At 37.3% G+C, this 23,035-nt stretch overlaps 2 protein-coding genes across 40 annotated transcripts in view; both read right to left on the reverse strand.

The window, feature by feature from the left end:
- Positions 1–394: 394 nt before the first annotated feature.
- Positions 395–18,222, reverse strand: ccdc6a (coiled-coil domain containing 6a). Its single transcript, XM_048191429.1, has 9 exons — positions 17,739–18,222; positions 16,608–16,757; positions 13,701–13,829; positions 13,230–13,333; positions 12,962–13,122; positions 11,716–11,872; positions 11,312–11,412; positions 9,891–10,012; positions 395–1,637 (listed from the first exon to the last, which is right to left on the reverse strand). Exons 1-9 carry the CDS (start codon positions 18,036–18,038, stop codon positions 1,458–1,460), a joined length of 1,404 nt encoding a protein of 467 aa, XP_048047386.1. The 5' UTR covers positions 18,039–18,222; the 3' UTR covers positions 395–1,457.
- Positions 18,223–19,854: 1,632 nt separating this feature from the next.
- Positions 19,855–23,035, reverse strand: part of ank3a (ankyrin 3a) — a 99,232-nt gene continuing 96,051 nt past the window's right edge. For all 39 annotated transcript variants that reach the window (XM_048191396.1, XM_048191394.1, XM_048191417.1 and 36 more), the window contains one exon: positions 19,855–21,925. The gene's annotated coding sequence lies outside the window, so the exon portion shown is untranslated. The remainder of the gene's footprint in view (positions 21,926–23,035) is intronic.

The following is a 23,035-nucleotide window of genomic DNA, read 5'->3' on the forward strand; positions in this document are numbered from 1 at the left end:
TCATTTTTGTTTTGTTTTTGCACACAAAAATTATTCTCGTTGCTTAATAACATTAAGGTTGAACTACTGCAGTTGGAACGACATGAGGGTGAGTAATGACAGAAATTTAATTTTTGGGTGAACTAACCCTTTAAAGTCACAGCAGCCTAATAAACAAGTTGTTCAGACGTCGTTAATGTAAGTCGAAGAACAAAGGTAACAGAAAATTGTTGCTTTAATAAGGATTAATCTATATTTATAATTTATGCAGTGAAGACTGTAAAGTGTTTGATAACTTTCTGTATATTTCCTACCTTTTAGAATATTGTTTTAAGTTCCTTTAATATCCTTAAAATCCAAAAACCCATTCACTTACACATTTCAGGTAAAAATAAATAATAATCACACATACAAGTTTTTTTTTGTACAAGCATTTAATCATGTTGAGTTAATTGTTCAACAGTACCTTATTTTGTTGCATCAACATGTCGGTTCATTTTTATGTGTTATATGACACTGGCATTAAGCAAAATTCCCCATCTGAATAAGCATTCAGGGCACTCGCTTTACAGCGAGGGCTCCGAGAGAGGTCGAGCTGCTGATCAGAAACCAGTATTGACTTTGTTTTCGTAGTGGGTCATGTTTGGATTCTAGCAGGGAGAGACTGGTCCCCGACCAGCAGTCATGGGAAACCTCTATGGCTGTGCAGAAACACAAACACCCGCACACACAAACACTATAATCCCACTATAATACACACGCAGAGAGGCAACAAGTGCTGTTTCAGTACATTTCAGTCTGTCTTCTTTACCATCTACATGCTGCCAACGAGAGCCACACGCACACCCATCTGTTTTACAAACAAAAATGGCCTAAAAGACAGACAATAAAACAAAAGAAAAAAAAAAAAAAAAACATTTTACTGCCGCCCCCACGGCAAATGTGCTGGGATTCAGTTCTTTTTCAACCCTTGTGAAGAAAGTCATATGAGAGGAAGGATTTATCCAATCGAGCATTTATTTGTTTATTAAATGTAAAATTTTGATTAGATAACAGTCAATCTGTTAAAACAATTAAGATTAAATGGGGGCAAGAGTAGACTTTCCACAAACAAAATGCAGACATACGCAGCTGACAACCCTCTCAAACTATTTTCCAAACTTTTCCTAATCATTTCCTGAGCCAGCTTGATCATTTTACACGCACACACCAAAAAACAAAAACAAAACCAGTAAGAATAACAAAACTTAACGGCATGGGGTTGGTTATGGATCTGTCAGTCGGCCAAGCATCTACACATTCTCCCTTTTCACATTCCCAGTCCTTTCGTTCCCCAGTTCAACTGTTCTCTAATTCCATATCCACTCCAAAACCCTTCCAACCTTTGCCCAGTGGAGGATCACTGAGTTGTTGTCATTGTAGTAGTAGTGTAGCCTAGCTTGGAGCAGCCTAGCTTAAGGTAGCGCACGTTGCATGCATTAAGGCTGAGATGGGGGATTCTGTGATGTCACAGAGTGGGAGGAGCTGGATTGAACCATTGGCTGTGCAGGTGGTGGGGGAGGAGGAGGGTGCTGTGCTCCAGAGTGTGTGTTCGGGGAGGGAGGCGGCGTTGGACGCTTGAACTTATCTGGGCTGGTGCTTCTCCTTGGGGATGGCCTCTATGTGGAGGAAATAAAAGACAAGCTCATAATGTTATATGCATTACCGTTCAAAAGTTCAGGGTCATTAAATATTATGTTCAAGACATAATGTTACAAAAATATTCTATTTCAAATGAATGCTGTTCTTTTGAGCATTTTACTCAAAGAATCCTGAATAAAACCATCACCTTCACCACAAAAAAAAGGGCTTTTCCCCCCACTGACTTTCTATGATTTTCAAAAAAAAAATCTGCATCCTTATGCTGGGTACACACCACAAGATAATCGGGCTGATATTGGGCCGATTTCTCCCCTTCCGGCAATTCTAGGTAACTTCCCGATTATCTTGATGGTTCTACAGATTGTCTTATCAGATTTTGTGACCTGTGGTGTGAGGTGTGTTAAGAGTGACAATCTGCTCGGAAGAACGCCGGAATTGTAAATATTCTACGCTGAATATTTACGATCAGAAATCCTGATGTGTGAGGGGGGAACCCCGAGCACGAACGTGCGCACGCTCTGGAGATTATCACTTGAAACGAAACAATATCCAATCAGAAAGCGAGCTGACAGAAGATGGAAGCATAAACGCAATCATGACTGCTGCAGATTAATTTTGCCATTGACAGTGTTGTGCATAATTCTGAGTCAGAGGACGTGAACAGCTCTGGGTTGAACTTTACAGGTTGCCATCTCACTATCAGTGATGGGAATAACGGCGTTATAAATAAACAGCATTACTAACGGTGTTACTTTTTTCAGTAACAAGTAATTAAACGAATTACTTTCCCCTCCTTTACAAAGCCGTTACTGACAAAAAAGTGCTGCGTTACTATAATTGAGCTCACTGAAGCAGTTTTCATCCGAGTAAGCTCTCTCTCAGCCAAAGGACCTGCAAAGTTTTTTCTCTGGTGTGTGTTGGGGTGGGACACGTGCTAACTGATGACGATTGGTGTGCGAGTAGAGATGATAGACCTGCAAAGCGTTTTATTGTAAAGAAATAGTACAGGTTAGTCATACACAAATATAATTTTAAACTGATAATAATAACGTACGATGCTCTGTGTGTGTGTGTGTGTGTGTGTGTGTGTGTGTGAGCGTGCACGTGCATGTCAGAGCATGCGAGCGGAGCGCAAGCTCAAACCAGAATACCCTTTGTGACATGCTGGATCGAAATATGTGAAATAAGTTTTTTCTAGTCGACTAATAGTTGTTCATTTAAGCCATTAGTTGAATAATCACATTTATATTCATTTGATTTTTTAAATACTGGAGAGAATAAACCATAATAATGAGCGTTTGCGTAATATATAAGCTATATAGCACCCAAGCGCATGCATAAAGCTTGCCATAAAGAACCAGGAAAAGTAATGATTATAAATGTGACAAAAACAGCAAGGACACATTATAATTGTTTACTAATAAACTAATGTTTTCTAAATCCGTGTCGGCTGGAAAGATGAAGTTAACATTACTGACTCTCATCATCTCCTTGGATGCGCTTAGAGAGAGACTGCAGATTTCATTCGGATTACATAATCAGAGAGTAGCCCATTTCTTTTTGTTTTGAATTATTTAATTTAAAAGTAGACATTTCAAGCTTTCTATAGATATATTTCTCATGTCTGTGAGGCAAGCAGCCTATACGCCGAATTTCAGTTCATTTAGGCGCGCTCCAATTCACATGGATGTGATCGCGCTGGCGCCTCCATGTCATGATTATATTTTCTGCTATATTTGCTTCTTATTTATTAAATCCAGACAATTGGTTGATGAAACATTGATTAAAATTAAGAATTAAAGAAAGGCTTTCTACAAAAAAAACTTAATGAAGTGGTCAAAATCATGTCTGACCCACTCCATGTCTCCCAATATATTGCGCATCTTATGATGTATCCTATATTACTCATGTTGTTCACTTTTCATGATCAAATAGATGAATTTAAAACATAACATAGGCCTACTTAAACAAATAATTTATTTTTAGACTTATATTTAATACTGGGGGCATCTAAGTTAATTGACATTTGATTTTTTTTTTTTTTAAACGCAATAGTTACTTTCCCTGGTAATTAGTTACTTTTCTAATGATGTAACTGTTACTATTTGTGAGAAGTAACTATAACTAATTACTTTTTTAAAGTAACGTGCCCAACACTGCTCACAATTTACAGTAATTACGACATGGTGTGAACACAGCATAAGCTTGTTTTGGTTCAGAAGGAACTGTAAAAGGTGGCCGTTGTTTGTTTGCGGTGTTCAGTGACTGTTGTTTACAACTCTGCATACGCAGATGACGTGTGATGTCTGCGTGAGCGGGGTACACAGACGTATGAAAACGCATATGTTGACGGGCAGGTAGAACATGATGCGATAGGAGGAATATTTTTCAGTCTTGAGACTTCCACAGACGATATATGTACATTTTTTAATATTTAGACCACTTCTATTATTGGTATGCTATCAGAATGTGAAGAATTTCAACTAGCATAACAAAAAGTGTTTTTTAAAAAAAAAAAACTATTCCTAGATTACCTTTAAGAGATAAATTTATTAAATGCAGGGGACTTCAAAATATAATAAAATACATATTTTTAATAGAAATATTTCACAACATTACTGTTTTTACTGTATTTGTTTATTAAATAAATGCAGCCTTGGTAAACGTAAGAGACTGGTTTAAAAAAAATGACAATACAAACTTTTGAATGGAAGTGTAATCCATAACTTGTTCAAACAATTCAACAGTTTCTGACAATTGCGGTCATGTTTTTGCTAAACAAACCTATGCTAAAACTCTTGCACATAAAATGTGCATTGGTATCATCACCCCTAATTTATTTGACACATGAGTGCTTACATGTGCAAAACAGTGTGCAAGTGCAAATGTGACCCCTCCGAGTGTGCTGGAAGGGTCTGGCTCTGCCGTCACTCCTGGTTTATCAAAACAAGCTGACTTTTTCATGGCACTGCAGGACATGAAAGTGAGCCAACCACTCTTTGCTAACACAAACAGATCACTGTTGCTATAGCCAACAGCTCCCCAACAGGAAAATATAATCCACAATGTTCAAATGGGTATTAGGAAAGCAAAAAGAAGCAAACATAATGAGTCACGAATTAGCAACTACTCCAAACATGTCACTAAATATTATTTTTCAAAAGCCTGAGGTGATCACCTGTGTAGTAAGAATTTCAAATTCTTTATTACCTAACAAAATCAGTTCAGCTGCCATACCAAGGCTACATCGGTTGAAAAGTACATCGAATGGTGGTCAGGTGACTGGATTTACTGAAAGATTGCTAATACTACTGCAAAAGATCACAAAAGCATCTCTTAGATTTTTTTCCATACCATTTCCCTTTTGGGGATCCATGTGTCCACACATCAAAACTTACACTAAAATGTTTCGTCTTGATAACCTACCTCAGAAGTTTATCAACAATATTTAAAAGGACGAGCACTCAGATAAAGCAAAAGTCTCACTAAAAAAAGTTCTTGCTCCTTATTGTTGATGTTTTTGGTTATTTGTTAAAATTTGCAATGAGCAATCCCATTAGGGGATGGTGAGGGTGAAGTTATATAATGTGCTTACCTAGTCAGTCACTTCATCACTAGTCTTTGCTGGTAAATAGAGGGGTCGTATTTGTGCAACAGACATAAACATGAGGCTGGACTAATCGCTGCTGCAACAAGGCTAATCTTACATTGTTGGCGTCCGCTCAACTGGACGGTATCCAGAGGGTGTTGCGGAATATGCATAAGCTGAAATTGAGACTGGTTAAAATGGTTACTTCACTGCTGTACATTTATAGCCAACTCATTTATCTGCTAGCTAACAATAACATGATAAAATGACACATTATCCACATTGCACCCATCATTTATCTCAAATATTACTAAACAGCTTGGAAAAGGAATAGGCCTATACACTTCCCTTCAAAAATTTGGGGTCAGCAAGATTTTTGGAAAAATTAATACCTTGATTCGGCATGGATACATTAAATAGATAAAAAGTAACAGTAAAGACATTTATAATGTTACAAAAGATTTCCATTTCAAATGCTGTTCTTTTGAACTTTCTATTAAAAAAAATTCTGAAAAATCAGGTTCCAAAAATTATTAAAACAGCACAACTGTTCAACATTAATAATAAAAAACAAATTTTTACATGTAGGAAGCAGCCCTTTCGTTTGGAAATCAAAAGCTGATCTGTGACCTAGGGTTGGGCAATGTCCCCTAAATTGGTAGTTGACGATGTTTACAGTAAAACATCGCGATGGACGATGATATCGTCGGGTGGGGGTGGGGAGGGGATAATTTTAATTATTTTTAATTTAAATACATATAAGTACAAACAAAACGATACATTTAAAGTTTGTAGAAGCGACATTAACAATTCTTTCCATTATAATTAAAGGACACGTTTTGGCGGCGCCAATAACGTGTAGCTCAACTAACGCGATCATTATAAAGGTGCTCATATTTGACAATCGGAATATCAGATATTTCATGTTACAGTTAACAAATTTGTGAATATTTTGAATAAAAAAGGAAAACTGAAATAAAAGCAGATCATCAGTCATACAATGCTGCGGTGTGTGACATGACAAGCAATGACGCGTCACCATGGAAACAATAAAGCGATACGTTCTAAATAACGGTCGCCAGAATATTTTAAACTTACGTGCGAAAGGGTTATTTTATTTCCCAACTAATGACTCATCCGGGCTTTCCAATAGGTATGCCTTTTCACAGACTAACACACATCACGTCTCTGGCATAAACTACAGTATTTAAAATGGCATATGCATTAGTTATATTCTCAATTTAATTTACAGAGCAATTCCTGCAAAGATTTTAGGTTAACTATAGTCTATAGACCCCTTAAAAGTTTGTAAACATTGCAATGTTTCCTGGTGGGCGGGGCTTAGCTGGAGGCAAAAAGAGGCGCTGGACGCAATGTTGACAAGCATAAGCTAGCATGTTTTAGGAGGGATTTATTAAACATGGATGCAGAAGAAGGTTCAGAACTGTCCGAATATGTACAGTCACTGACTCTGCGGGACCGTGACAGCTATTTTTGTAAATTAAATTAAGTTTTGGATATTTCCAAGACAACATATGAATTACTTTCGGGTGGTTCGGGGAATTTTTTCAAGGCTTATTGTCTAATGTAACCTAACGCTGGGCTAACTATGATTATGGCTAGCAATCGCTGTATGTTTAACATTTAAGCTAGATAGTGCGCTGAAGGTTGGCGACTTTTCACCTATAAAACAGAAACTTGCTGATTTGTACTGATAAAACCAACACACCATTACATATGCATCGATTATTTTACCTGATATGAAGTGTGCACTGCAAACACGAGCATTATTTATGATCGTCTCTGTCCAGTCTGTACGTCGTATTGCATTCAACCTCAATTGTCTTCTTGATTTCTATGAAGAAATGTCTGCCGTGATCTGGTAAAACTTTAGTTTTGAACCAAAAGTGCTGTTCCTTCTATTCTGGCTACCAAAAACACCACAAGACGACATTTTAAAGTCAAAACCTCAAACTTTTAGCGTGCCTGCTATTAGTTCTTCCTTATGTTTTGCCTCCAGCTAGAGCGGTGACGTCACAGTGACGTAGGCGATTAAGGGGTCTACAGAAGAGAGTGTGTCGACTCGCAAGACTCGCAGCAGAGCGGGGCGGGGGCATGGCATCACGATGGTGTCTCTCCATCATGATGTCGGTCCGGCACAACCCTACTGTGACCTCAATTACTCTACTGCTGCCATGAATGACAGAAAGTTTGATAAAGAATGTCTAGGCCTTGTATGATCTGGAATGAACCTGGTCCTGACATATATCCTTAAAGTAATTTTTAAACCACTCTGTCTGACTTTCCTAAACATTACCACCATTTCACTTTTTTCTTACCCAACACTGAGTGTGAGGAATAAAGGTGTGTTTTTACACTACACAGTTAATCTTTAATCTCACCAAAACCAGTGGAAAGATTAAAGACGTGTCAATTCATCAAAATACTATGACAGGTGTATGCAACGTCAAGAAACATTTTCCTTAAAACTAAACTTGAAAATGTAGTCTATTATCACTAGTGATAGGCAACTGTATGTACTAAAACACTGTGGATGTTTTTGTTCAGCGAGTTTGTTATCTTATCAGGGTTTCTGCATTATAATATAATTGAATATCTCTTTTACATAATACAAATGACATGGCACCTTTGAGTTTGTGATTGATAAGATGACAAGATTTAGGGTTGTGTGCAAGATTCTGTATATAAGAGACTCCCCACTATCTGTCAATCTAACAGGTCAGAATACACTGAAGAGGACACAGCAAGGGAGGAGATGCAGGAGGAAAAAGAGAATGCAGCTTTTGTGCTTTATCTTATTTAGATGGCTGAGGATTCCAGGAAGTGGTCTATATTAACTTAAAAATACAAAAGGGAAGAGCATTCTGAGGTCAAGTGTTACCAGGTGAGTCACAGATGAGTCATCCAATGTGCTGTTAGCAATTCAGCGGAATGGCGTTACGATTGATATTAACTGAAAACAGGCCATCCATGATACACACATGCTTCCTGCATGTAAACATCTTGCTCATCATCGTCATGAGCTTGTGCAAAGTCCAAGTGTGTTTATATACAAGGTTTGGACAATGAAAAACTGAAACACCTGGTTTTAGACAACAACAATTGTTAGTATGGTTAGGGCCTGCTTTTGCAGCCAATACAGCATCAGTTCATCTTGGGATTGACACTGTGAAGCCATTCATCTTCCAGAACAGTGGCCAGGTCACTATGTGATGCTGGTGGAGGAGAACATTTTCTGATTAGCTCCATCAAAATACCCCAAGTGGCTCAAAAATATTCAGATCTGGTGACTGTGCAGACCATGGGAGATGTTCAACTTCACTTTCATGTTCATCAAACCATTCTGTCACAAGTCTTGCTGTGTGTATTGGTGCATTATCATGCTGATACACAGCACCCCCTTCAGGGTACAATGTTTGAACCACTGGGTGCACTTCAGGTCCTCCTGAATGGTTCAGTAGTGTTTGTCCATCAAGCACAGTAGGGAATGCCATGATATTGCAGCCCAAACCATCACTGATCCACCCGTGCTTCACTCTGGGAAGCAACAGTCCGGGTGTTAAGCCTCTTTGGGCTTCTCCGCACCGTAATTCCCATGGATGTGGGAAAGACAGTGAAGATGGACTCAGAGAACAATACATGTTTCACATTGTCCACAGCCCATGATTTGCACTGTTGGCACCAATGAAACCGCATTGGCACGAGTGACCAAAGGTTTGGCTACAGCAGCCCAACCATGAATACAGAGACTATGCAGCTCCTGACAAACACTTCTGATGGAAACAGGAGAGTCGAGGTGCACATTCAATCTGCAGTGTGTTGGGCAGCTGTGGTTTTATGTTTTTTTTTTGGAAACAATCCGGGTTAGTACCTGGACATCCCTTTCAGACAGCTTCCTCTTGCTTCGACAGTTACTCCTGTTGAATGTGGTTTGTCTTCGGATACTATAGCTCTCGACAGACCACAAAGACTTGCTGTCCTGATCAAAGATGAGCCAGCGAGACGCGCACCAACAATTTAAATGAGCATATTTTCTTTATCAGGCTCCTATGTTTAGGTTCAGTAATTTCACTTTAATGGCAATGAAAAGGTTACAAGTCAGTTACTGAAATGCCTTATTTTCAAAAAATGTCACTTTAATCAATTCATTGGTATTTATCAAATTTTGTCTTTTGCTGCAAAACCAGTTAAGTCTATGTGTGCTTTTTTAACCCTTTTTAAACCTCTAAGTCCACCTCTTTGGACAACAAAACCATAGTAAACCGTTGCAAAAATCACTAAAGATGCAGGTTATGTCCATTTCTGTCAGAGTTACATGTTTACATGCTACTCGTGAAATCATGTCATTGCCACTAAGGATTTTCTTTATACGCATGCCATCATTCATCTTGAAATCATATGATTCGATTTGCGGCGCCTTATTGGTTCTGTGCACTTAGAGGCTTTTGCTGACAAAGGGAAGTGGCGTTTAGTATTTTTTGCCGACAAATCAATATTTCTGAATGGGTTGTGATTTAGTTGATTTGAAAGGAGAGTATTTGATGAACGTATACGGAGAGCATTCACTCAATATATGAGTTTAGCGGGTTTTGCATCTGAAGTCTTAATTTATATACATGCTGATAAAGATGCCGGACATGTGCACGTAGTGTGTACGCACCTGTACAGCGTGTGAGGGTCCTGGGTGGATGTGTAGCCCGGGAGATGTGTAGTGGGGGAGTGGTGCTCGGCTCAGTGTGGCTGGAGGGGTGAAACCAACCGTGTGACTAGCATACGACAAACCTGGAATGGAAAAACAGCATTTGCTAATCAGTTTTAGTGAGGTCCTTAATGCTGTTTATAATGCGATAACATATCCAAAAACAATGCAACCTGGCCAAGTATGCATACTAACAGTATGCAGAACAAATATAAATAACTCTGTAGATCACTCCTCAGGGATCATGGGAAAATGTATAAATAACTGGACACCCTTTTTAATGGAACCTAATGAACCAAGACTATAAACCAGTCTTCTTCCTCAGCAATAGAATATAAAAACTGGCTTTCACACCATCAAACGTGCATCGTTATAATATTCATCATGCGTATGTAAGGTCATCTGATAAACTAAAGCAAACATGTTTTTACATGATGAAACCTGTTATTAAACCAGCTATAAACAGTACACTGTGCCTAAATGCTGACATTTTTTTTTCTTATTTAAACACTCCTTATTGACATTAATCTTTGGTCATTTGAACTACTGTACTTATACTTTTGAATTACATAATGATATATATATTTTTTATTAAAGATTATTTTAGTTCATTATCTAGTTTATCAATACCTAAAATATACGCAAAGTAAATTTACAACCCATAAACATCTACTGCAGCATCAGTCTGAAAGATTCTTGTTTGAAGCCATTCATTCAAAGGTCATTCATCTGTTTGATCTCAGAATGGAAATGAAAGCAAATCTCTGACCGGTTTTACCTTCACATCACAGTACAGTTCAACTTGTATAATAATTAACACTCCATAAAAAACATGTTTGTCTAATCAATTATCACCTTATGAACTGACCGAAAGGCTGTGTGCCGAAAGCCTTGAGTGTTAAAATGTCAATCAAAGACAAAGCACTTGCAATCTGTTAATCATAAACACTTATGTTCAAATGTCTGTAGCATTTATTTTAAAGAAGTCTCTTATGTTCACCAAAGCTGCATTTATTTGATCAGAAATATAAGTATAACAGTATAAAGTAAATACACAGTAAGTATGAGTAAAAACACTAATATTGTGAAATATTACTACTTTTACTAATTTAAAATAACCGTTTTCTATTTTGATTATTTTAAAATGCAATGTATTCCTGTGAAGACACAGAACAGCATTTATTTGAAACATTTTTTGTTTGTTAACATTTTGAACGTCGTTATTGTCACTTCTGATCAATTAAATACATCCTTGCTGATATTATTAATTCCTTAAAAAAAAATCTTACTGATTCCAACCTTTTGCAACGTACTGTACTTTTTCATTATATTTTGATATAAAAGAGTGATAAATGTACAAAGATAACTGTGTGGAAACATACCAGGGGAGATGGGGCGGCTGGAGGAGGGAGAGGGGGTGTAGGGGATTGGGCTTGACACCGTACGAGCTCTCAGTCCCTGAGCAGACATCTCATTAAAATATCTAGAGAGAGAGAGAGAGAGAGAGAGAGAGAGAGAGAGAGATTCATTATAACTAAAGTTGCAATATCCAAGGTTTAAATGTAACCAGTGTGTCCCAAAAGCATCATAGGCACCATTGCCACCAATAGTCTCTACGATCAACTTAGCTCATGATGCTTCATGGAAATGCAGCCCAGGTAATTTCTACGTTAATAATAACAACATGTTCGGTTATTTACAGGTTTATCATATTCAGACCGTCAAAAACATTATATATAGATAAGGTTATGATTCTAGTCATCTTGTGTGTATGTGATTAAAGCACCTCTCATCATCCATCTCAAGGCTGCTCTCGCTCTCTGACAGTTGTCTACACAGTGCCTCTCTTCTCTCCATCTCTCTCTGGAGTTTCCTCTGAAGACGGATGTTTTCTTCCCTCATCTGCCTTTCCTCCTCAATATACTGAGCCCGCTTCTCTGTGTCTGGAGGGAGTGATGATGGGAAAACAAATGTTACAAACAGTTATATACAAACTGTAATAAACTGAAGATGACAAAGATTCTCCTTGGATCATTTTTGAAATGTGTGATTACATGATCATAATTTTAAACTTTCAAATACTAAGACTAATTTGTGCTATTTTTTTAATTAAATATTTTCTAAATTTTTTTATTCATTATAAATTATATTATATCAGCATACTTTCACAGTACAGCTGATGATATAATTTATAATGAATAAAAAAAAAAGAAAGAAAAATACAAACATTTTCACAGTCTGAAGTCCACAGTATAGTTAATAAATAATTAAAATAGTTTTAAAAGGCACACAAATACATACATACAGTATATACATATACATCTACACACAGTTCTTAGACAGTATAAATACTTTGATCTTTTATTTGCTAAGTTTTAAAAGCTTTTTATAACTACCTTATTGCTGACTCAATGCACTGCTGTGTTAATACCTACTTAAAGCTTTAATAAGTGTGATAGCATGAGCTAGAAGTAAGCTATGGTTGTCTTAAAAAGCAGATGTCTCCCTCTAGTGGCCATAAAAATTCAAAAAGTGTTCAAGCTAAGAATAAATCTGTGTAACTCACTGTACTGTGCCACAAATTATGGCTGCATCCCAATACATATAACTGTACTACAAAAGTAAAACCATGTACTTCACTGGTCAGTATACAAGAGTACATCGCAACATAAAATCGCACCTTGATACCACAAACCTCGCTGTCATACTGTTAGTATTTGCATCAGTTTATATTTACATGCAAACATTTATACAAATGCAAAAATGTATACAAAAATTTGTCTCCAAAAACCATACAAAGACACATATCTTTGGATTACCACTGGAAATAGTATACCATCCAGGTATTTTTGGCGTATTATTTCCAATGTACTATAAATTGGGACATACTTATCCTAATCTGGAATGCTATTTAGTATAAATACCATGCATCTAAATTTGCATCACAGTTTGTTTCCCTCTGGCTTAGTATGATGGCAGAAAGGCTGTGTTGGTGCAGGAGTGCATGTGTGCGTAATGAGACAAGGACTCACGCTGTAGTTCTGTAGTGCGGAGACTGCGCTTCAGCCTCTCCACTTCACTCTTCAGGAAGCGGATATGCCGCATCATGTTCTCGGGAGAATCAATCTCCATGGAAACTTCACGTGGAGAAGGCGGGGCTGACACTGGCTGGTCAAGCTTCTCCTGCAGAATCCTGCGAATCAGAATGAAGAGGTAAAATTGTGAGATCAAATTTTTCAGGTGGTATAAAAAAGCATTAAGAAAAAGAAAAAAAAGAGACCACATTACAAGGTATATTACCTTTTCTCTGCCTCAAGTTTGTCCATGCGCTTCCAAAGCCGGTTGACCAGTGCCTCCTGCTCCTGTTCCAGAGTGTTTTCCAGATCAATCTTCTCACGCCGGAGCTGTACACATTACATGCAATTAATAAAAAAATGTGGCATTTTAACAATACAATGCATGGCCTTAAGAAAAAATGTTAGGCCACAATAATAATCATGGGACTCCAAAAGTACAAATGATGTGTTTGCTCCTGAATAACCTGTTCTAATCTGAGAAGACTGCTGAATGTGTGTTTCAGAGCAAGGTACTGGCAGATGCCCAAGCTAACAAAAAAAAAAAAAAAGAAGCAAGGTTATTGTAGGCACCTGTTCTGTTTTGAAAACGCAACTGGTTTAGACCAATTGATCTGAAACGAATAGATAGTGGCCAATTAAGAATGAGTGGTTTAGAGGTGAACCTATTCTACAGCAGGTTGTTTGAAGAAGGTACCTGCTCTAGAGTGAGCTGTTTGGAGATGGTGTCGTTCTCCAGTTTTTTGATCTTCTTCATCAGTTTATTGACCTGGAACTCCTGCTCCTGCTCTAAATGCTGCTCCAATTCTGCTTTTTCATGCTGAAGCTGAAAAAGAAAGAGCACATAAGGGATTATAAGTAAAAAAGATGCACCTAAACATAATGGGCACCCCAAAAGATCTATGATGCAACGCAGTTATGTTTTTTGGTCACATTTTACCCTTACCATGATAACCCATTCTTCATGGTAACCATTTTAAATGCTCATGTATAGTTACTTGTGTTGCAAATATACTAGGGCTGCCCCCAACTAAAGATTTTCCTAGTCTACTGTTAGTTGTGCATTCAAGCAATTAGTCGGGGGAGATATACTAAACCATAATAATGAGCTTTTAAAATAGAAATGCAGCGATCGGGGTGTGAACACGAACAAAATAAATATACATTACATAAAAAAAATAAATAAATAAAATATACCAGCAAACTGAAACACTACAATAATATAGACAATTAGGCTATACATGACTCGCGTCACTATTTTTTCACTCCGTTCATCTCAGTCTTCTTCATATAATGAGAAAGGAACATGCGTTTGTCCACGTCAGGGAGAAGTGAGCTCCATGTCTTACCACTCCAGTGGCGTGGACATGGAATTTAAGTTAAACATATGATCTGTAAGCAAGGTACTAATTTAGCTTCCACAGTCCACAAAAACACTTGGATTTTCACCTCATAATAACACACATCTATCTAGGTTAACATTAACAATAGTGTGAGGGGCCATGTAAAGTGGTTAACATTAGGCTACTACTTACGTTATAAATCAATCATGTTTAAGGTCATGTTTTGATGAAAGACAATGGCTCAGTAAGGACTCTATTGCCAGCAATGTCTCTGAACCTCTCAAGATCCAGAAAGGTACTAAAGACATATTTCAGTGGTTCAGAGCACCAAAGTCATGTGATTTCAGTAAATGAGGCTTTGTTTACTTGATCCGAACCACTGATTTGAAACAAAAGATTCGTAAAAGCAGTGTTTTGAATTCATTACTAGATATTGTTGAAAAGTCGTTATTTTGTCTTTTTGGCCGAAAAAACGTATTCTCGTCGCTTCATAATATTAAAGGTAGAACCACTGTAGTCACATGAACTGTTTTAAATGTGTCTTTAGTACCTTTTTGGATCTTGAGAGGTTCGGTGACATTGCTGGCAATGGAGGCCTCATTGAGCCATCAGATTTCATCAAAAAATATCTTAATTTGTGTTCCGAAGATGAACGAAGGTTTTACGGGTGTGGAACAACATGAGGGTGAGTAATTAATGACAGAAATTTCATTTTTGGGTGAACTAACCATTTAAAATATACCATGCAGAAGAATTTGCAACAATGTTCCAAATTCAATATGCCACAGAAAAACAAATGTTTGCAAGCCATTAAAATCAACAAGCATAAGATATACTGACTAGACAGCACTGGACTGATAGGGTAAGAGACTATTCTAACAATTGGTCCAAAACTTTTCCATACTGGGCCAACCTTTCATTGTTGAGCCATGTCTGCATATAATATATTTCATATTACTACTATTAAAAGGTTTGTGGTCAGTAAGACTTGTTTTTAATTTAATTCAGAAAGGAAGCATTAAATAGTAATACCATTTAAAATAATTGCTATTCTTTCTATTAATCAAAGGATCAGTTTCAACAAAAATATTAAGCAGCACAACGGTTTTCATTTCAAAATTGATAAATATTACTTAAAGGTGCTACAGAGGATGTTTTGTTTTATACATTTTTGCAATATTGCTTGAAACTGTCTTTACTAACTGATAAAAGACTATTTATTAGGTGCACTGAAAGGAATAATATTAATATACATCATCTGTGCACGAGGTAGGGCTTTAAAAACATCAGCCAATCGTTTACGCGATTGGCCCTCGGGCTTGTCAATCACTGCCATGACGTTCATTGTGAGAGACGTGCGCGGCTGCGCGCTCCAATAACTTTCCTCACTCTACAGACGCCGCATGCAATGTTTTTGTCAGGAGTAACAACTGCAGATTATGAGTTACCTGCGGTGAGTCCGACATAATGAATCCACTAACACGACACAGCGAATGCCGGTGGTAAACACTTGTGTTCCAATACTCGTGCATGAGTTTTGGGAGGCGTTCCCTCGAAATGAGCTGTGAAGGAGGGGGATTGTTCTTACGCATGCGCTCATCTCAAAAACTCACTAACAGTCTTTGGTTTCTCAGTCGACGAAAACATCCTCTGTAGCACCTTTAAACACCAAGTCAGCAAATTAGAATTATTATGGAGGATCATGTGACACTGAAGACTGAAAAATAGCATTTTAAAATATATTAAAAGGAAAACAGTTATTTCAAATTGCAGTAATAAATCACAATATTACTGTTTTATAAAAAAAATGCAGTGAGAGACTAAAGACTTTGAAAAACATTACAAAAACGTACCGACTTTTGAACAGTGGTCTAAATGTTAATGAGTCACACCAACTGTATACGCACACTAATTCCACTATCTCGTTTCTCCTCCACACAATACAGCACACCTACTAAACACACGCACCATAAACAATGTCATCTGGTCTCAGCTAAGAAGAGCCAGATTCAGTCTGACTAATGACCACATCACCAGAACAATCTCTCAAACAATTTAATCAGCCATTGTTGTTTGCTTGCATTCAGCAGCAACCAAAATCTGCATTATAAAAGCAAGCTGCTGAATGATAACTTTATAATAGGCCACTGTATCTCAATGTGAAAGTTACCTTTAGGGATGATTCTACGGGCAAACGATCACATTTCCTACCCCTGACCTCAAAAGCCACTGATGTGCTCTTTCCTTCTAGAGTTTCTCACCTGCATGAGCTTCCTGGACAAGTCATTGGTGAGGAACTCCTCTTCTTTCTCATAGTTGACGGCGAGAGTCTCCTTCTCCTTTTGCAGAGCCTGAATCTTCTTAAATAAAGTGTTGGAGATGAACTCCTCCTCTTGTTCTGCCCGCGCTTGCTGAAGAAAAATAAACAAAACACTTAGAAAAAGGTCATTATTCTTAAAGATTTCTCTTGGAAAAATAATATTTTCATATATTTCTGTAACCAAGTAATTAACATTTCATCCTGAAACATCCTATTATTTACCATATTTTAGATCACAAATACCGATTACAAAGGAGCTAAACATTCAGACCTAATTAATATTGACAATGAGACATTTATTACATATTCTGCACAATAAATCCAGCAGAATTATGCAGAAATGCATTTCACAAAAGTAAACAATTGCAAAACCAACAAGACACCCAATCCACTATCAATTTAAACCATTACAGGGTGCCATAAACGCAAATGCACTGGATATAAGTGTCAGTGTTTCTCTAGTGACACTTGAGTGTTGGCTCATTGTCTAAAATGCAGATGGTCTGATTCACATACAGGATGTTGACGCATTAGAGCCAAATATTCAGAGTGCCAACTTCCCACCCTGACACAGGCCTCAAATATAAAGTACGAATGACAACCTCATTCGGTTAACACAAAACATCAGACGTGCAAAAACACGTTCTGCATTAAAAGCATGACGATAAAGCATGAGGTAAATCAGTAAACGCCTTGTGTGGTCAGTATAGCGTTACACACACCGCGGCAGTACTACTGACCATATAAAAACAAGGTTAAGATTAAAAATATACATAAAGACAGATACATTGTAGGTTATAACAGGCCATGTTGAAATAAAAGCTATTTTAAGAATCTGCCCAGTGATATACATTTGCACTGAAACTGTTAACGTGCCATCAGGCTTTTGTTGGCTCAGTTAGCTCGAAGGCTAGCAGGTAAAACGGCCTTAAACGGTTCTTTTTTGCCCACAAACAAGTTAACTTTGCACCCCAATGTGGTTTATAATGTGCCTCAGACGTCTTTGCATGCCGTGATGGTGTTGTCAGGTGTGCCGCGGAGATTAAAGCGACATAAACACGGGCTGACTCACGATGGTGACGCTAGCTTTGCGCAGGTCGCGGTTCTCCTCCTGCAGCGCTTTGCACTTCAGCTTGAACGTCTCGAGCTCGATCTTCAGCACTTTGTTCTCCTGCTGCAGCGACGCGAGTCGGTTTGTGAGCTCCTCCAGTCGGGACTGCGAGATCACGACGCCCTGTGCTTTGGTGGCGGTGTTCGTTGTGGTCGTAGTGGTGTTGGAGGCGGCCGCCGAGGTGCAGGAGGACTGCGGGGTGGCAGAGCTACTGCTGCTGCCCGCACCGTCCGTGTCGCTCTCGCTCGCGCTGTCCGCCATGGTGTCGCGAGCTCGTTACCGAGTGTTCGCGACGGTTTTCAAATAGAGAGGAAGTCTATTTCAGGGGCTAAGAGAAAGAGGGATAGAGCAAGTGTGGCTAGACTGGAGAGGGAACGGTCCAAGAAATGACTGGGCGTGCTGAAAGTGCAGACGAATGGGGAGGGTGGCGCCGTCCTGTGGTGGAGAGGACAACGTGTTTGGGTTTTTTGATTCATCCCAGTGACTCGAATTTTTTTGATCCCTTCTGCAAAAGGATTTGTTCACTTCGCCGCCGACCTTATTATTTAGATTACACCGTCACGCCAGTAGATTGCGATAAGTGAGTCTACTTGTATGTTGTGAATGAATCTTTGAATTATTCACTCAATTGTTTCGTTAAAACACCTGCTTCCTTCACGACCAATTAAAACTATTCATGTGCACACTAGCCTACCAAAAGACTCTAGCACGATTATTTAATCATCTTCTTCAATAATGACAACACAATTCTCATTGTGTTCCTCCATTTTCTCCACTGATGGGCATGACTTTTTTTTAAATGCATAAATCACACCAAAATAATAGCCTAAATACATTTTAACAACGTCCTTAATTTTATGGCCCACTTTTTTGTTTTATTTTGTGTTATATAGCCCACATCTGTATTTATTAATTTGTGAACTTATGTCTCAACTCCACTGTAAAAAAACTTTTGTCAAATCAACTTCAATAATTGGTTCAGATAACCTAAAATTTTGAGTTTCTGTTGATTAAACCAATCACCTTAACTGTATTAACTCAAATTGTTAATTTCAATGAACTCAAAATCTTAAGGCAACCAGGTGACTTACTTTTTTTAAATTTAAACCAACAATTCTTTTTTTAGTGTGTATATGGTGAAACGTTGAAATCTGTTATACAGTGGCCCTGAAAAATATGCTGACACTTAAAAATAAATTGCTCTATATAGCAAATATTTAACTGAATAACGTTTATGTATATAGAAGCATGCTTGTGATGCAAAATATTTCACAGTAATAAGTTTAACCATTAATACAATATTTGGACACTTTCTTGAAGCACTTGTGGTCTAGCTTCATTTGTTTGTAAATTCTGCTTATTTTGATATTTTATAATGAAATATGCAATAAAATTAAATTCATACATTACTAAGTGTTCAAATACACAGTCACAGTTTGTTCCACACTGTGGTTCCTGGTAACACTATTTTCTACTACTAAACAGGAGAGAAAAGACAAACTAATAAACTTATTTGACTTTGATTAACATGTCAGTCTTCAATAAACTCAATATACAAGGTCAACCAATATGTCATATTTCTATAGAGTAGAAAGGTGTGACCATTTTCAATTTTAATGTGTTATTAAAAAGAGGCTTAGTTAAAGTTGATTTTGTGACAAAATGTTAGTTGATACATCATGTTTGTTTTGCTCTGCAAGCTGTTTTCATGGTTCTGATTTCAGTAACGATGGAGCAATGTTTAAAGAGAAGTTAGCATCTGTTTGAGGCACAAGAGAAATGCAAAATCATGTTTCACAAATTTCCACAGACATTGGCCTACTTCATTCTAGAAAAATAGCCTGTATGAAGCCTACAAAGAAGAAAACTAATCATAATCATCAGGGCATTTTGTCAAAACAACAGCTATGAATGGAGTTATAGTCAGAGTTACATAAAGAACGCATCTTATCTCTGCAGACATATTCAAATAAGACAATAATCATAATGTCATGACTTATGTATATAGATACACATTACATACATAATACATTCACTGATGTGATGCACAAAATACATACATTGAAAAAGAATGTAGTAGGTTTGCAAAATCAATGCGTTTATTTTTAAATCAGATTTTTGTAAGACATTTGAAACATTATGGTGGCATCATAGCTGCTAGTTTCTAAAAGAGAAGACCTCCAATAACCAAAGTGCTATTATAGTTACATTTAAATGGCTTCACTCATTGTAAGAATTGTACATCAAAAATGTTGCTCAGGTGAAAACATATTATATTAAACAAAATCAACCACTGGACAATGCCAGGCCCCTCCCACATTTTGATTGACATGTAACAGGGAAGCAGAACCACACCCCATCATGACCTAGTTTCCTTAAGTCTGTCAGATCTCATTGCAATAGCAAAGTTCAGCACACTAAAGGATATTTCACACCATACACACCACAAGCTAAAAAAGACTCAAGCTCTATTGGAGGAAAACAAAACAGTCAAACAAAAAGTAATATCTAAAGAAAAATTTGATATTATTAAAACCGATGCAGAACACTGCAACACATTGACTCGCTGGTCTAAAATATATCACACAATTTCAAAATTGGAAACGAGTTCTCGTAATACTTGAAATTATAATGACATCCAGTGTGTGTCATTTGTAATACATAAGCTATTAAATCTACAAGTAATAAAGGTCTAAAGACTTCCCATACGAGTAAGTGTGACTCCAGATGAAAATGTTAAATATTTACCTAACCGGAAACAAATTGCCAAAATGTTATTTTTGAAACCTCAGCAATCAAAACGAAAAGAAAAAATGAAGACATTCCTATGATGATTACAAACAGCCTTAAGACAAAGAGAGACCTCTACATTGTACAGCCAATACACATGATACAGTGATAGTTGAACAGAGATGCTGATAACTAGCATATACATTCTGAACACCTCTTACTTGTAGCGCTCAGGCTAATATCAGCAGACGCTCTCTTCCATACAAAGGATAACTGACACTACACTTAACTCCCGAGGAAGCAATCTGGTTAGAGCTTTTCACACTTTCTACACGATGGACACTTGTAGGGTGACATTTTGGAATATAAAAGTTGAGACATGTTAGAGTTGTATGTGTACACAAGAAAAAGTCTTTTCTTATTGGACTTTTTAAATACAGTGTTTTGCAAACTTAGAAAAAAGGTTCTTAAAATAAGGTGAACTGCATGCATCAAAATATTAGTCCTCTGTATGACTTCTTCACAGAATTCGATAAATTCCCATTTTGGGAATAGTTGAAATTCGCAGAGGATTTTAAGGAAATGTCCCCTGAAAACCGAACCAACTTTTCTCATATACAAACGTACCTGCTATAATAATTAATTATACAAGAGCATGTGAAGTTTCACTGTCTTTAAAATGTCGAAAGCACTTGTAAAGTTTATGTTTGCGGTGCTCTCGACAAAACCTAACTACTAAATTTTATTTTTTATTTTTTACATAATGTGATTTATGTACAGAAAAGTCCACCACATAATTTATTTTGTTTTATAAATTAAAAAAAAATTAAAACACAGGGATCCTCCTCCTGACGTCATGGGTCCACGGTAACGTGTAAGGCCAATGTAAGGTGTGGTTCAACAGCATCTATTGTTTTTTTCCCCCTAAAACACGAAAAAGAGCTTTTGTGCCATCTTTGGTCACAGGGAAATTTGTGTGAGTATACGGTTTGGAGTTTAAGGGGTATTTTGAATATACCCCTTTACTTATGCATCTGATATTCATGGCACACAAAACAGTTTCCAATTTCCTGATGGTCCAAGTCAGCACAGGTATTAAACCATCAAGAAAAATGAAGTGTAATCTCGTAGGTCCCCCAGAAACAGGAAGCAGAATTACGTAGGACCCAACACAGAGAGGAAGTAGAATTCGCCGGGACCCATCTCAAGAAGTAGAATTCTTCAAGACCCCCTTGGAACAGGAAGTGTGTCAGCAGTGTGATGCATGCTCATGCGCAAGCGAATAGGTCAAAGTTCTGTCTCTTTGAAGACCATGCGTTTCAGAGTGGAAGCCGTAGACGGTTTTTCAGGCCAAATGTCTCTTTTCATCTATTGTGGCCCCGCCGCTCAGGAAACAGATCAAACATATGCCTGCAAACCTTGAGAGACACAAAACAGACCATAAAAGAATACAAATAATTATCTAAAAATTGGACCTCTAATTGTAATGTTGCAGTTATATGGGGAATGATTTGACATACATTACCATTCAAAAGTTTAGGGTGGGTAAAACAGTAATATTGCAAAATATTATTAGAGCTACTATAACTTTTATATTTGAATATATTTTAATTTATTCTTGTGTCGCAAAGCTGAATTTTCAGCAGGCATTACTCCAGTCATCAGTGTCGCATAATCCTTCAGAAATACAAAATACCTTACTGACCCGCCAAACCTTTGAATGGTAGTACCAGGGGCAGATCTAACCAGTAATATGCAAAGTAAGCTGCTGCTTAGGGCCCAAGGGAATTAGGGGGCCCCCATCTTATTTGGCTAAACATATTTGGCAAACGTATGTCAAAAGAATCCACTCATCACTCAAAACGCCAGAGTACCACATGCTCATGAATCCCATCATAATGTAGACACGAGGTAAATGAGAGATTCATTGATTATAATGAAGATTTTTAGTGATTATAAGGGGAGAGCTCTTTGCGTGCTTTCTTGGCTATATATAGTCCATTAGGAATTTTAATATTATAAGTAAGAAAATGATTAAATTTTATATTATTAAATTAGTTTTAAATAAAATTAAATAATCTTAATTATTAGCACAAAGAAAATAATAAAATATTGTGTCAAGTATAGCCTACTATACTATTGTTCATGTGACAATCTGACAACAGAGATACTCGCCTTAGAGAAAAAAAATTTAACACATGCTTCTGAGGTTTATAGGCCTTGTGTTTCGTGCCATGATTATATTTGTATTGATGTTTTAAAAATGATTCACTTGTATGCTTTTCCTTTGTTCCTATGTAAATGTACACAGTAGTGCAGCGACCAAATATTTTCGCTTAATGGCAGATTACATTTTTGGTTTGTTTCCAGCCAAACCCTACCATATGGCCTTCAGAACACTTGAAATACAGTTGCATGGGATTATTTTTTGAATCATTTTATTTATTTATTTTTTAAGACTGAAGAAGTCACGTCCACTGCCACTAAATTGACAAGTGCAAGTACGATTTTTTCTTTTGGAAATTCTT

The sequence above is a fragment of the Megalobrama amblycephala genome, linkage group LG5, assembly GCF_018812025.1.
Source record: "Megalobrama amblycephala isolate DHTTF-2021 linkage group LG5, ASM1881202v1, whole genome shotgun sequence".
In the NCBI taxonomy this organism is placed as follows: domain Eukaryota; kingdom Metazoa; phylum Chordata; class Actinopteri; order Cypriniformes; family Xenocyprididae; genus Megalobrama; species Megalobrama amblycephala.

Excerpts from the sequence above, each read along its gene's own strand:
- ccdc6a (XM_048191429.1), bottom strand. The coding sequence starts at position 18,038 with ATGGCGGACAGCGCGAGCGAGAGCGACACGGACGGTGCGGGCAGCAGC. Across the intron at positions 13,830-16,607 it reads TGTCCAGGAAGCTCATGCAG|CTTCAGCATGAAAAAGCAGA; the intron begins GTGAGAAACTCT and ends TTTCTTTTTCAG. Across the intron at positions 11,873-12,961 it reads CCGCACTACAGAACTACAGC|ACACAGAGAAGCGGGCTCAG; the intron begins GTGAGTCCTTGT and ends CACTCCCTCCAG.